This window comes from Lissotriton helveticus, chromosome 6 (assembly GCF_964261635.1).
Source record: "Lissotriton helveticus chromosome 6, aLisHel1.1, whole genome shotgun sequence".
Taxonomy (NCBI): Eukaryota; Metazoa; Chordata; class Amphibia; order Caudata; family Salamandridae; genus Lissotriton; species Lissotriton helveticus.
In genome coordinates this window covers 368,820,833-368,835,847 of record NC_136067.1, presented here as the reverse complement: position 1 = coordinate 368,835,847, position 15,015 = coordinate 368,820,833, and the positions used below count along the sequence as shown (strand labels likewise).

At 41.6% G+C, this 15,015-nt stretch overlaps 1 protein-coding gene across 1 annotated transcript in view; it reads right to left on the bottom strand.

The window, feature by feature from the left end:
- Positions 1–15,015, bottom strand: part of NOL10 (nucleolar protein 10) — a 1,044,486-nt gene that overhangs the window by 1,027,828 nt on the left and 1,643 nt on the right. Inside the window, exon 2 of the mRNA XM_078647803.1 lies at positions 7,696–7,741. Within this exon, the coding sequence (XP_078503929.1) occupies positions 7,696–7,741 (46 nt within the window). The remainder of the gene's footprint in view (positions 1–7,695; positions 7,742–15,015) is intronic.

Sequence of the window (15,015 nt, the reverse complement as noted above, 5' to 3'; positions counted from 1 at the left end):
AGGATTGAGAATCTTCTTGGAATGTTTGCAAATTAAGGTGTTTCAAAACTTTTTGCACCAGACAAACATTTCTTAACATGTATATTAACAAGGATAAAATAGAATTTTACTTGACTCTTGCTCATAGTTACATGAGGAAGACATTTAGTGCAACTGCTTAGCATTAGTGACTACTTTTTGAAATATGCTGACTATAACATAGTGTTCATCCAGCTCCTCGCCCCATGTTAGATCATTTATTAGAATACAAGCTTATTAAAACTGCTTATATTAAATGATGACTTAGAGACTTATATGAATGCTGCTCCCAAATAACATTGATAGTTGCTCTCATTTCACTGACTAGCCATTATCCACACATTGAGCTCATAGTGCATCCTTTAGCTTAGGTAAGAGGGTTCTCATGAGTAACAAGTACTGTAGCAATTGTATCAAACTTGACGATGTGAATGCAACCTGTGGGTATCGGAAGAAGAGGCATCGCATGACTGACTACCACCTCATGAACTATTTTTCTTTGGACATTGAATGAAGACGCCTTCAAAACTGTTACGATAGTATGAACCTACATTAATGAGTGTTCCTAGCTAGTTAGTTTTTATTACCTCTCTATTCCATTTGACTTTTCCAGTGGTCCCGCTGCCAGTTCTTTCCCTGCCCAGAGACTCTTCTTCATAGAGAGTTGACTTCCTTATCTATTCGCTGAAGTGACTGATTCTGCTTCATTTCAGATTTATTTGGATTACTAGTGATCAATGGTACTCTAATTTACAGTTGGAACTGCAGCTGTAGGGAACTCAGCTGAGTATCCAGAACAACTCTTTAAGAGAAGATAATCTCCTACTCACTCCTCTCCAGAGGAACTTTTTATGGGTTCTATTCAGAATAGGTCCCTTAGTCAGATTACTGGGTTTCTTCATGGAACATTGCGTTTTATTCTGTTGCTGACTTTAACCAAATCAATTTTTATATTTCTGTAAACTTACTAAACTGAATGATAATTAGAGATTCTAACGTTATGATAAAGATTTTTAGAAACTTGACCAACCTCATATCATTGATTAATGATCAAATATGAATGTGTATGATGATTTAAAAAGAGGTCCAATACATCTACGGTGGAAAAGGTCAGTCTACCTATCCGGAGTCAAAAGGATTCCCAATAGCAAGATTTGTAAGTGGGTGTATATAAAGTTTCAACCATCTTGGCGAGTTCTTGGGCTTCTGCATTTCTAGTAGCAGAATTGATGGTTTAACATCCAGAATAGAGCTCACAATTAGCACCCAGAAAATAATTCTAGTTTCCAGTGCCCAAATCCTGATGGAGCGACGAGTAGTTATGGTCTTGGTGGTTGAGGTTTGGAGTTGTGAGGTGAGCCAGAGTAATATGAAAATTCTAGATGAGCCATAAAATGTATATATAATCTATTGGCACACTTTTCACCCCACCCAAAGGTGGACTTTGTCCTCATGCCCTGAAGAAATTGTAACTACAATATACAGGCAATGAAACATGTCGGCCCATCATTACATGGTCTGCAAACATGCAGTTTGTTTTTATTTTGAATAAGCCCACTAGTTGAGAATAAAAGTAGCTCTGTGGTGACAGTGTGGCTTATCTCAATTTTAATTTCACGGGGTTGCATTGTGTAATTAGTACACACGTAGTCACTGGTTTTCTGGACAAACACAATATTTATTATTTTATGCAAGGTAGTGACCAATGATGAGAAACATGGGCATAACCGGTAACAAATAATCAGCAAGCTCCTCTGGTGGTGCGCACGTGAGGTGCTACCTTGCTTTTCTCACATTTTTTTCATTTACACTGATGCACATTTTTGTGTGGTATTTACCTGTTAAAGTAGAGGATATTCTAGTTGAACACGGTGACTGGTGACTCAGAGGTTGGTTCCGTTTTCTCTTTTTAAAATTTTTGAAGAATCAAGATGAGAGGGCGAGTATGAGTAGGGACAATACCTACATAATATGAAGGGTTGTTGATAAAGGAGAAAGTAAACTCCCATTCCCACTCAGAAAGGGAAGAGAATTGATTGCCCGAGTAGATCAGGTTGTTTTGTTGTTTTTGACACTTTTCACCCCAGTCTGATATCTTGCTGGACTTTGTAGGCCAAAGAGAAATAAAACTGCACACTAAGGGAGATTCCTCCTTATGTGTATAATAAAGTGGCACTACAGACAAAACAGTAAACCATACTGACTTTACATAGGAGTGCCCACTAATACTATCAGGCCTACCCCAGATCAATATCTAACCAGACAGTGTCCCCTCTGTGCCAGGCTACCTGTGCGCAGTTACCCGGCTGTACATAACGGTAGTCTCACATGTGCATACATGTTCATGTGTAATCAGCCAAGTGCCTCTTACCCTTGGTGTGTTGCAACAGCCTTATCTTAAAAGGCGGACTCTGGCTTTAAACTCACGTAGTCCGTTTACAATGTGACTACCGTGAGCCAACAGTTGTGAGGCTCACCCACAGTTAAACATCCAAAACCAGGTGATTGAACAGCAAACAAATCTGGCCAAATTAAATGGGAAAAACTCTTGAAGATATAGACAGAATGATTGACAGTGTTGAATGAGTTTGACAGATTCAACAGAATCAGGATCTCTGCTATAGCACCATCCAAAATCTCTCCAACAGCCTTAACAGCTGCAACCAATGCTGTTGATACACCTAGTTAAGGGCAAAGGCTGCTTGTAAGACAATTATTTTAACTGTTCCTTAATGCAATTAAAGTGCATAATAATAGCCCGTTATTGTCTGTGATAGCTTTGTGCTATACTGAATCAGGTAATAGTAACAAACAAACTGTCTCACATCAATTTCAAATAAAAAATAACGAGACAGCATTACATGTAACCAAAAAAAGTATTTCTGTCTACCTGTATCAAAAGCTAAAAAGTCTTTGTTTCTACTAAATAACATTTAGGCATTTGTAAAACCTTCATCACAATGCACAAGTGCAATGCCTGCTTCAAAGGTTTTCAGTGTTGCATAAAATGGTAGGGTTTTTTGCAAATAAACTACAGACCATTTATTCAGGCATTACTTCATCATCCGATAGCGATGCTGCTTTACTCTCCTTCATATCTGTCTACAGATCAAACCTGTTCTTTTTCTCTAGCTAAAATGAAAGAGACATCATCGTCACTGATATGTCTCAAATCTGGATGCCCTAATAACTCCCCTGACCTGCGTCAGTTTTAAGGACTTTTGCCACAGCTTTCACTGGTTCCATACCTGCACCTATCAACTTGTCTCTTTGTACTAGCTAAATGCCCTTTAAATGGAAATCAGGGGGGTGATCCACTCTGCTGAATAAGATCCTTCATAGTAGTAATGTTAATAACTTTCACACTATCACTTACTACCTGCACTGGGTAAACGCACCAAGAGTTGGTCGCTTTGCACTTGTAACTCTATCTGGAACATACAAAGGGACTAGATACCTGGCAGATATGCTTTGGAAAAGGCAAAAGCACAGAAATGTTGGTGGGACTGATTTCATTATATCACTCAATCCTGACTGAAATTCTGAGATCGACAGTCTTGTATGAGATTGGCTTATCACTTCTTTTTGAGGAGCGTCATCGGAGCCTTTCCATTCCTGTCGCTTTAACATTTTGGAATTCACCAAGGGCTGCCTCAGGCTCTGTCTCCCTCATGTTGTTTGATATGTACCGGAGACCACTCGCTCAATAGATCAGTTCATTGGCTAGCAAGCCCAGTCAAAGCTGATGACACATGACTGAATGCCTGTCTAGATCAATATGCTCCACACTCTGTGAACTGAGAGACTGACTGCCATTCAGTAAGGGTGACGTATGGAAATGAACGTTTACAAACGTTTCATTAAGAACGCAAACAAAAGGAAAGACTTCATGAATGTAGGAAAAGTTTGCATTGTTCCACACATTAGCTGCCCATGTTATTCCCAAATCTCATAAATATGCTCTGTCTGGAATATATAGGTGAAGATAATTAAAAGGAAAGTCCCGATTTGATTTGTGGTGAATACTGTTAAGAGTTAAAATACCCTTGTGAATCACGATCTGAGTTTTTATATGGTAACTTATATACTGACATCGTGGCACTGATGTTTCGTATATCAAATATTTGTTTGAGCTTAATTCAGATATTTGCATTTTCCAACTTGCGAAATGGGTATATTGTAAAAGTTGACATCCTTACCGTTGCCATGATACCCATACAATGTGCTACCCTGGTTTTGCCAGGGCTCGTGTCTGTCAACAATAAAATTTGTTGTGAAAAAAATACCCTTGTGAGTCAGTCAACAGTCAGTAAACAGACCTCGTTGATATTTGCATTTTACTTTATTAGCCAAATTAATTTGCCCGCTTGAAACATTACAGTGCAAATGTACAATTTGGTAGGGTCTCAACTGTTTACGATCTTATGTCAACAAAACAGACCTCCTTGTGATCAGCCAAATCGACCATGATGGTGGATGTAACCCAATTCTATGGGCACTCCCCTATGCCAGCTCCTAATGTACCAGCATTATGTATTTTTCTAGACAATGACTTGTATTACAAGACTCAAAAGAACTCTGTCTTGGCTGTATATTGCGCTTTGCTGCGACTACTGAGAAGGATTATGCGGTTCTTCCCACAGAACATTATGTGAAGGGGAAGCCTCTTGTGTCTTCTCATGCCTCGATTATAATACATTTCCCTACCTTTCGGAACCCTGCGGAATTTCGATAAATAGTTCGACAGATGGGGTGGAGTGGGAATGCACTGTGCAATGAATAGTCCGCACACCCCCATTTGCAAGAGAGCTTAGTATTTGGGCACATCAATGGTGTGATGAAGCCTGTAATACCTTGGAGGATCTTTATCCAGGAGACACATTTATTACATTTCAAGAAGGCCAGGAGGTATTCAGGATAGGACCAGGGCAGTTCCTCCGTTATGCCAAATTAGCGAAAATGGCAAGGGAATCTGGAAGGGGTTTCCATACACACTTGTACCGACACATACCTTGCAAGCTATCCTGCAAATGGAAACAACCCAGCACACAATCACTAATTTGTATAGGGCAATACGGCAGGATGTCTTCCTAGACCGCATAAGTGCAATGGGGTGTGGGAAAAGTATCTTGGGGTCCTGTTCACTGAAAGGTTAGGGGACACATAATATATTCAAATCAGGACAGACTCGAATAAAATTGATCCAATTTAATTTCTTTCATAGAACATACATAACCCCGGTAATTCTGCGAAATATTAATCCCGATAGAGCTGCTACCTGCCTCTGGTGTCAAGACCCTGTGGCCAGCTTTCTGCACTTAGCCTGGGACTGCCCTACATTATATCAATACTGGTCGCATGTCTTCACTACACTAGTGGCAGCCAAGGACACCTCCTTGAAGCCTGGGCCTGTACTGGGCATACTGGAGGTAATGCCTAGCACAAAAGGTCAAAAATGCACCTTAATTGGCATTGGTCCATACGTGAAGGAGTGAGGCAATGGGATGGATTAGTACCCGTATCCCCCAGCTACCCCAGTGGCACAGAGATGTGTTGGAATGGGCGAGGGAGGAGGAAAAACAAATAAAAATTACTAGGTGGGCCAAAAAAGTGCAGGATGACCTGCAAACACGGGGGAGTTGCTGAATAACTTCACAGAAGGGGGAAGACTCAAAGGCGGATGTAAACACTACTTCCTAGGGCAGTTGAGGATTGGTATTTTTGCACTGCATCAGACTTTGGGGTGAGATGCGACTGAATCGGAGGGAAACATCGTTTACAACATGCGTGTTACAATGCGTGTCATTACAACAAATGTTTTACAACGCGAAATCCATTACAACGCATGTCATTACATCGCATAATCCATTACAACGCATTCCCCAAAGTAACGCCCCAGCGGAGGTAGATAAGTAATTGCGTTGTAACGGATTTTGCGATGTAAAAAATATGTTGTAATAACACTTGTAACACGTGCGTTGTAAAGTGTCATAATCTGAATCGGAGGGGAGATGGTCAGACGACTTGGATTTACACGGTTTGTGTTCAGTAAAGTTGGATTGATGATCATGATACATATCTTTTGGAACACTTTGCTGTCCGTTATTGTACAACATGGATTTCTAACGATTATGGTTGTATATTGTATAACTAAAACTTTAATAAAGATTTTTTTTTTTAATCACTACCTTTTGGAATATGTCTTGGACAAGTGAGAGTCTGTACAGTCACTGGGATTAAGAAATCTGATCATGTTAATGAGGTATGGAGTTATTTCACTGTCTTTCAATAATGCAGAGGATTTTTTTTATAAAGTTCATCACATGATCTTCTAGGTCAATTACGGTCTAGAGCCCACTGGAGAAGAAGCATATTTTGTCCATCTGAGATCCTCCATGTCTCAATGCTCTGGCACCCTCAAGCCCTTCATATCCCAAGGATGTAATGGGCTTGTCCCTAAATAGCTACCTTGGGCCCAAGCTGTGTAAAGTCGTCCTGGTGCAGCAAAGGTATTTCAAGGGAGGCCTTGCCTTCAGAAACTTTTTGAGATATTCCTGTTTTGATGAAAGTCGTATTTTATATTTGGTAACAGCATATCTAAGTTTCTCTACACAGGCTTGCATTTTAGGGAGGATGTGTTTCTGGTGTCACTATACAGATACATAATCATCACCGTTAATTAGTAAGACTTGACTTCTCGACTACAGGTACCTCTTGAAAGTCAACGAAATGACAGCGAGTCCTGTCTAACCACTGCAGACCTACTTCCTGGAAACCTAGGTTAGTAAGCAGATGATGCGCTACAGCCTCTGAAACTGCTGCATGCTCTCTTTAATCAACTGAAGAAAAGGGTTGGCACAGGGTCAGAATCACTTTTCCAAACGACTTAATCTCTCTAGAGTAAAGTGAAGTAAGTAAAGTGCATACAAACAGCATTTATTCCGAACGGCATTTATAACAAACAATTTGAAAACTTCGCTCTTTCTACAACTAATATACAGCTGTCGCACCATAATCCACTTTAATTAAACATTTGCTACACATTTATAATGTTGCACTGTACTAAAATCAGCTTCCAAGCATTACATACAGCACCGTAAAAAGAAAGACGCTAAAGAATGTATGGAAAAGTGACAATAAAATATTTAAAGAATGCTGTAGTTGTCGTATGCAATGGTTACGTATGGAAATGTGAGTTTTCAAAAGTTTCAATAGGGATGCCAACAAAAGGAAAGCCTTCATGAATATAGGAAAGCTTTGCATTGTTCCGCACCTGGACTGCCCATTTTATTTCTAAAATATATGGGTGGAGTATTTAAAAGGAAAATTGCGATTTGATTCGTGGTGAAGAGAGTGAGAGTCCAAATACACTTTTGAGTCAGTCAAGAAACAGACCTAGCTGATATTTTTATTCTACTTTATTTGCATTATTCACATGTTCCCTTGAAACATTACAGTGCAAACGTCCAATACGGATTATGCTCCAAACCTACTATTAGTATAGTCTAGATCTAGAACATTCAATCACCCTTCTCTTAAAGTGGAGCAGGAACCCTTTGAGAACATGATTCTGGTTGTACCCCCGTTAGCAAATCGCAAACCCTATTGTATTCAAGGTCTTCAGTTTCATGGAGCCTTTCACCAAAATTAAGGAACACTTAGAGTAAGTAAACTCACCAACATCTTTTTTTTGTAGCGCTCGTTTCTTCCTATCCGACAGCCACTGGAAGAAACGGAGATGAATTTTAGTGACAGTATGTTCATCATTTCGTTCATCACTGAAAAGAACTGATTCGCGAACGAAAAGTTGTAACTTATGCTTCAAGTAAGAAAGGCCTATGAATATCAGTAAGCTATGACTTTTAGGCAATACTACTAACATTGTTCGGTGCGTATTTCATCTACACGGGGAGGGGGGGTTGGATGGTGTTCACAATGAAGGCTGAATGTCTAATATAGCAACCTTTTGTACAAATTGTACATTGTGCAGGCACAGGGCTAGTGAAATATTAACACTGCAGTTATTTCTCAAATACTTTTCTCCAATTACTAAAAATCACCATACAGATTCGCACATCCTGCACACATCTTTGTGTTTTTTCATCAACGTTTGCCATGTTCAATTAAGTGTACTTTTCCTGTCCTCTTAAAAGTGCATTTCAAAGTTGCTTGAAACTAGGCCTGGGCGGTAAATTCCGTTCCGCTTGCGGAATTTGGGTAATTCGCGTTCTGTAGAGAACGTAAAAATGCCCAAATTCTGCGATCCACGACTTCCCGAAATTATTTTTTGCTTGTTCGCGTTCTCAAAATGCGTGCTCGCGAGATATTTCCCCCGGAGCACGCAAACAGAGATTGCGAACAGGAAAAAAGCATCGCGAACCAGCAATTCCGCTGAATTTCTGCGTGTTCGCGGAGATTTTTTACCGTTTCGCGGAGATTTGCGTAACGCAATTACGCAAATTCTGGCCACCCCTACTTGAAGCCAGTGGTCGAAATGGGCGGGATCGGCAGGGCACGGCGTGCCCTTACTTCTTTAATTTCACAGAGTCCGTTCCCCTACTTTGCAAGACAAGAGTGGTTGCAAGGTAGCCAAATTGATTTATTTTTAAACATGCCTCCGCTCCCCGACGTCAGAAATCTCCAAGGGCGATAGTTAAAGCTTGGCTTTTGGGGATAGGCGGAACGGGCAGAGAAGGAAAAGGACTCTGTCTTTTCCTTCCTGCCCAGAGAAGATAAGGACAGTGTCCAGGTCTCCTGCCCCTGGCAGCTGCCCCCTCCCCCCCTTGTTTCCCCTCTTCCCTCTCAGTCTCGCTCCTCCTCATTTAGTGAAAAGTGAGACTTCAAGAAATGGGTATTACCTTCTCTTTCCTCCTTTCCTTTATTTGCTCCCCTGTGAAATAGATCCAAAAAAGAAAAACACCTGCTGGAAAGTGGTCTTTTTCTGACAATTTCCAGTTTCTAAGTGCAGCATCAGGGTGGAGAGAAATAAAACATAAAAAATATGAAAAATAACGAACTAACTAAAGCAAGACAAGAGTGGTTGCAAGGTGGCCTAATTGATTTATTCACACCTAAACACATTAGCACCACTTTACAGTGTTTGCCAGTAAGGAGCTACTTCTGTTTTCGCGTCTCTTTGAACAACATTGTTTTACCTGGGCTGGAAAGTGCACTATTCCTGGAGGTAGTGTAATACCTGCTTCATGGGTGAATTGAAAAACAAAGGGACAGATATGCGACCATTTGAAATTGCTGCTCTTAAATTACACTCGATTGCGAGTCGCAATTCGCGAATCGCAATTTCAAATGTGCAACAGTGTCTGAGACACTGATTGTGATTCCCTATGGGGTCACAGAAATGCGAGCCTCATGAATATTAATGAGGCACTCGCAATTTGCGACCCCATTGGGAATGGCTGGCCCTCACAGGGATGGTGACCTGCTGGGCTCAGCAGATCTCCATGTCTGGGACTGCTTTTAAATAAAGCAGGTTTTTTTTTTTAATGCAGCCCGTTTTCCTTAAAGAAAAAAATGGATGCATGTAAAAATAAACAAAAAAAGTTTGTTTAATTTTTTTAAGGGCAGGGACTGATCCCTGGGACCACTGCCTGACCCTAAAAAATAGTTTCCCCTGCATTTGCAAAGGCAAAAGCACTCACTAATTTCTGACTAATGAGTGTAAAAAGAAAAAGGTAACCATGTTGTCCCTGCTTACAATTCACATGTTTTCAATCTTGCATTGCCTACAGTGTTTTCTTTTTTTAGGATTTTGTTACTTTTTTTTAGGCAGCATATTGCTCTTGTCTAGTGCATAGTTTGAATTGAGTCACATCGAGGTGTTTATAGCAGGTCAGTGCAGTGCAAGATTCTCTCAGTGGAGCAGTATAGTGTTCAGTGGGGGAGAGGATGTGGCACTATGGTCAGAGCTGCTGAATATGGAACTGGGGAACCAGGATCATCCTTCATGACCAGTCCACTCCCCTTGAGAGAGCACATTCCCATGCTAGACAATAGAAGGCCCGCAAGATCTTAAACGCCCTGGGGCCTTAGCACCAGCATATGGACCCTAACAGTGGCACGTGTGGGTTAACCTTGAAGGCCTGTCCGCCGCAATTCATTCTAAAGTTCACCTCCAGTCTTGCAGGCAGGCCTATGAAGCAGTGTGACAGTGACTCTATCACTGAGGTCATAGGACCCTCGAGCAGGGTGGCTCTAGGGCAGTGCAACCGCACTAGGTGCTGACCAGCTGCGGTCTGTGCAGGTAACAGTGGTGGGGCAGAGTTTGTAACACTGCAAATAGGCACATTGCAAAATCTGAAATTCCTTGTGTCATTGGGGGGTGGATAGGTACATGACACGTGTCCAGAGTCCCCTTTTTGGGAGAATTAGATCTTTGACCAGTCTTGGTTTTTCAGAGAGTAGCATGTTGTTCTGAGCTCTTTTGAACCAGTTTCATGAGCATTTCATTAGAAAAAAGGGTGTCATTTTAACCATTTACATAATATCATTGTGTGACAATATAATGCATTTGAGTGGCACTTTATTGCAAGATGAACAAATCCTTTATTTATGTCTGTTATTATATAAATGGTTGACATTACCGTCTGTTCTCCAATGTAATTCTTATAAAACTAATTATTGTCTAGTTTCGAATGCAGAATTAGTCACTTCTTTTTCTCAGCTTGGCCTGAACATTACCCGATCCTGATTGTCTGCCATTTTAGCCCCGCCCCCATTGATTAACATATTGGCCACGGCCCTTTGTTCGCCAAGTTAGCCCCCCCAAAGTTAAGACCTAGCTGCGGCCCTGCCTGGATCCCATGGAAAACCAAGACCTAGCAGAACACCTCATAGCAGACAAGCAGCAGCATCTAACACTTAAAGAAACAACTTATTTTAATACATCAAACTTAAGCTCCACTAAATACTTAGGTCTATAAAGGGTCCCTTAAGTAAGTCATGAGTGGACGAAGAAATTTAATAGGAAAACAAGATGATGTGCTAATAGCACATTAAGCCTTTGGGCCAAATTAACCATTTCAAAGAAAGATGCTATCCCATCAAGCCAGGACATACTGCCTATTTCATGGTGTATTCGACAGAAATAAAAAAGCTGTATTCATTCTAGTTTTAAACACTGCTTGACATGTACAGGTCTCAGCAGAGTAAACAGGTCCAACAGCTAGGTTTAAGATATGTGCATCGGTCGCTGAGCCTGGATCATAGATCATAGTTTGGACCAAAATTGGTCCCACAACCTCTCACTCTCATCACTTTTAATTACACCCTGTATCTGGTCTGACCACTTTTTAATTCAGTTTAAAATAACAATTAGTGGGTACACCAAGCCACTGCCCTTGGTGGGTGGAGAAACTAGGAAATGGAAAGCTAGTAATACACCAGCCTTCATAGATACATTGGCATCTATGTTGCCAGCACCCTGTAAGGATGTAGACCTCATGGAGGAGGAGATCTCACAGTGGCTCCTAAAGGCTACTGACACACATGTGCCCCTAGTAAAATTCACTCGTGCACGCAATATGGACGCCCATAAGTGGTTCACCTCAGATCTCAAGAACTTGAAACTTGAGGTGCGCCAGAAAGAAAGAAAATGGAGAGCAAAATATAAGCCTCAAGATAAAGATGAATATATTGTTGCGCGCAGAAATTATCAAAAGACTATTTTACAAAGCAAACCTAACTATTTCTCCGGAAAAAATTTAAATTCCCAAAATAAATCTAAAGATATTTTCAACATAGTGAATGACCTATGCAACAGCGAAATAACTGCCCTTTCCCTAGCCCCCACGCAGGAGCTCTGTAGTTCATTAAATGACTTTTTTATAGACAAAATTGTTACTATAAAAAAAGAGTATTCAAAGCTTATCCTGTAGGGACTCTATTGAAGATATCTATTACAATCCATCTAATTAAGATACAATCTTACCCATTGACGCAAAAACTTTCTCAGAACTTCTTCTTCGCGTCAAATCTGGCTCGCCTAATGATAATTGCCCACCTCATATTTTAAAAGAGGTTTGTTCAGCTATCCCTTCGGGAATCCTTTCCCTTTTAAATGAATCACTCTTACAAGGCAAGGTCCCGGAAAAATTTTAAAATGCCACGGTGATCCCACTATTGAAAAAACCTGGAGCAGACCCCTTGGACCAGCCCAATTATAGGCCCATTTCCCTTCTTCCTTTTTTTTCTAAACTCCTTGAGGCTCATGGATCTAGATGATGTCCAATTTTATCGAAAATTCTGAATACCTAGCACCAAATGAAGCAGGATTTCGACCATCTCACTCAACAGAAACTGTCATCTTGGCTGTCCAGGACACACTATGATCTAATGCAGACAAGGGCATCCATCAGGCCCTGGTGCTCCTTGATTTGTCGGCCGCGTTCGACACGGTTGACTATAACATTCTGATTAACCGTGTCGAGCAGGCCGGCCTCAGGGGCCCCGCTCTACACTGGATTGCTTCTTTCATTACAAATCGCACACAGTCAGTGAGATTAGGGACTTTCACAGCCCCCAGGATGTCATCTACCTGTGAGGTGCCACAAGGTTCGTCACTTTCTCCTTTATTATTTAATTTATATCTCCGCCCACTGATACACTCCTTAAAGGATTATAACATCACTATTTTTAATTATGCGGATGATCTTCAGTTAATTATTCCTTTAAACACTCTGGACTCATCAGCCGAATGTCTAGCTGTCATGTCACATATACAGAGATGGATGACCCTTAATCATCTTAAACTTAACCCGGGCAAGACAGAATTTATCTTGCCCGGGGAAAGCGAACTGAGTTGGGGCCAGCATTTCTGGCCAGCCGATATGGGAACTCCCCCCACAAAGTCCCACTCGGTTAAAAGTCTTGGGATCACACTTAATGCAGATTTATCTCTTAAAGGACAGGTAGGAACGGTGGTTTCCTCCAGTTTTTTCCAACTCAAAAAGATTAGGAAAATAGCCCACCTACTAACACACTCAGCACTTATTCAAGTTGTAATAGCCCTTGTACTTTCCCGTCTAGATTTCTCAAACAGCCTCTATTTGGGCCTTCCAATTGGCCTTTTAAAACGCCTTCAGATGGTCCAAAACCAGGCAGCAAGGCTCATCTGGAAACAGCCCAGGTGGCAATCAGCTAGGACAGGGCTGGGAAAACTTCACTGGTTACCAGTGGCCCAGCGAATCGCCTTCAAAGCAGGATGTATTACTTTTAGGGCACTACACGATAACGGCCCTGCTTTTGTCAGGAAACTGGTCACTAAGTATAAACCACGGCGCAATCTGCGCTCTACACATCAAACTGTCCCCCTATTTAAGAAGAAACGCCAGGGTGGCAGCTGCTTTTACTATCTGGCCGCCACTTTCTGGAATTCCCTTCCGCCATCTATCAGACAGAGCAATGATCACTTGGCATTTCGAAAGTCTTTAAAAACGTGGCTCTACCAACAGGCTTACGCTTAGAACTGTGTCCAGTGTCTCATATATATAGCGCTATGAAACCCAAGGGTGTACGTGCGCTCTAGAAATAGATATTAACATAACATAACATAACATCATGCACAGAGAATTAAAGACGGGAACGCGGGCAGATCTGCCAGAACGGAGCTGCATCTTCAAGCTCGGTAAATTCATTCAGACTTTTCTTCAGTTTTTAATACAAGTCATTATATCAGCGCTGAGTGCTGAAAGTTACCAGTTATCTAGAATTCATGCAATTTTAAAGGAAGTAAAATAACACTCCATCTTCTAGAATTCACTGAGTTAAGAAATCAAATGGTAAATGAAAACGCAGACTGGAACTGTGATGCCCTGAAAAGCAGACGATCTGTCAACTATTCCCATGCTGCTCGTGGGTCTCCAATCTATGCAGGGTCTGTCCTAGAGGCTAAAACGGGGTCTCACCTGCATGCCGCTTGGCCAGCTCTGTGATGTCTTTCTGGCTGAAGAGGTAGGACTTTGAGCTGAGCCACGTTCGCAGCAGCTGAATGACCACTGCCAGGGCTGCCAGGACCAGTGCTGCCCGCAGTGCCCGGGAGTTGAGTACAGCCATGCTGCAGCTGGTGAGGACCTTGGGGTGCAATGCTGCACCAGCAGCGCGCGCTGACTCCCTTCCCCTGGCGCACACTGCTCATGCCCTGGCGAGAGACATGATGAGTGGCACAGAAAAGGGGCTCTGGGCACACACGCCTTGCTTGATACAGGCAGCCTGAAGACGTCCCGAAAGTCTAGCACGCACAGGTTACCTGCCGCTTGTCGTGGAAGAGGGGCCAGACATTGTAGCTAAAGTAGGCGCCATCTTGGAAGGGCGTAGCTTCTAGTTAGTCTCCTTCAATGTGAGGATAAGAGCACTTATTTCCTCTCCCTTTCCTTCGTATTTTAGGGCCTATGTGTCTCATAAATAAATAGTATTGTATTGTAATTGCATTTATATAGCGCTTTCTACCCCTGACGAGGCATCGAAGGGCTTTTTCGGAGAGTAGCACGCTACTCCGGGACCCATAGAGGATTAGTGTTGAATTAGTATAGTGAAACATGCAAGCAAATTTTATGTGGTGGATAGTAGGTTAGTCAGTTATTTGGATTTGGAATGATAGAGGAGGGAAAAGTTTTGTATTTATATAGCGCTTGTTACCCCTGATGGGTGTTGAAGTGCTTTTCTGGCGAGTAGCACGCCACTCCGGAACCCATAAAGGATTAGTGTTGAAAATTAGTATAGTAAAATATGAAGTAATTTGAGTAGTGGATATGTTATTCAGTTATTTGGGTAGAGAAGGTTAGGTTGCGGGATAGAAGAGGAAAAGAGGTTTGTATTTATATAGCGCTTGCTACCCCTGATGGGGTTTCGAAGCGCAAGTAGCACGCTACTCTGGAACCCATCAGGATTAGTGATGAATTAGTATGGTGAAACATGAAAGTAATTTTACTTGTGGATATGTTAGTCAGTAACAAAATGTCCAATCGTATAATAAATGCCTTC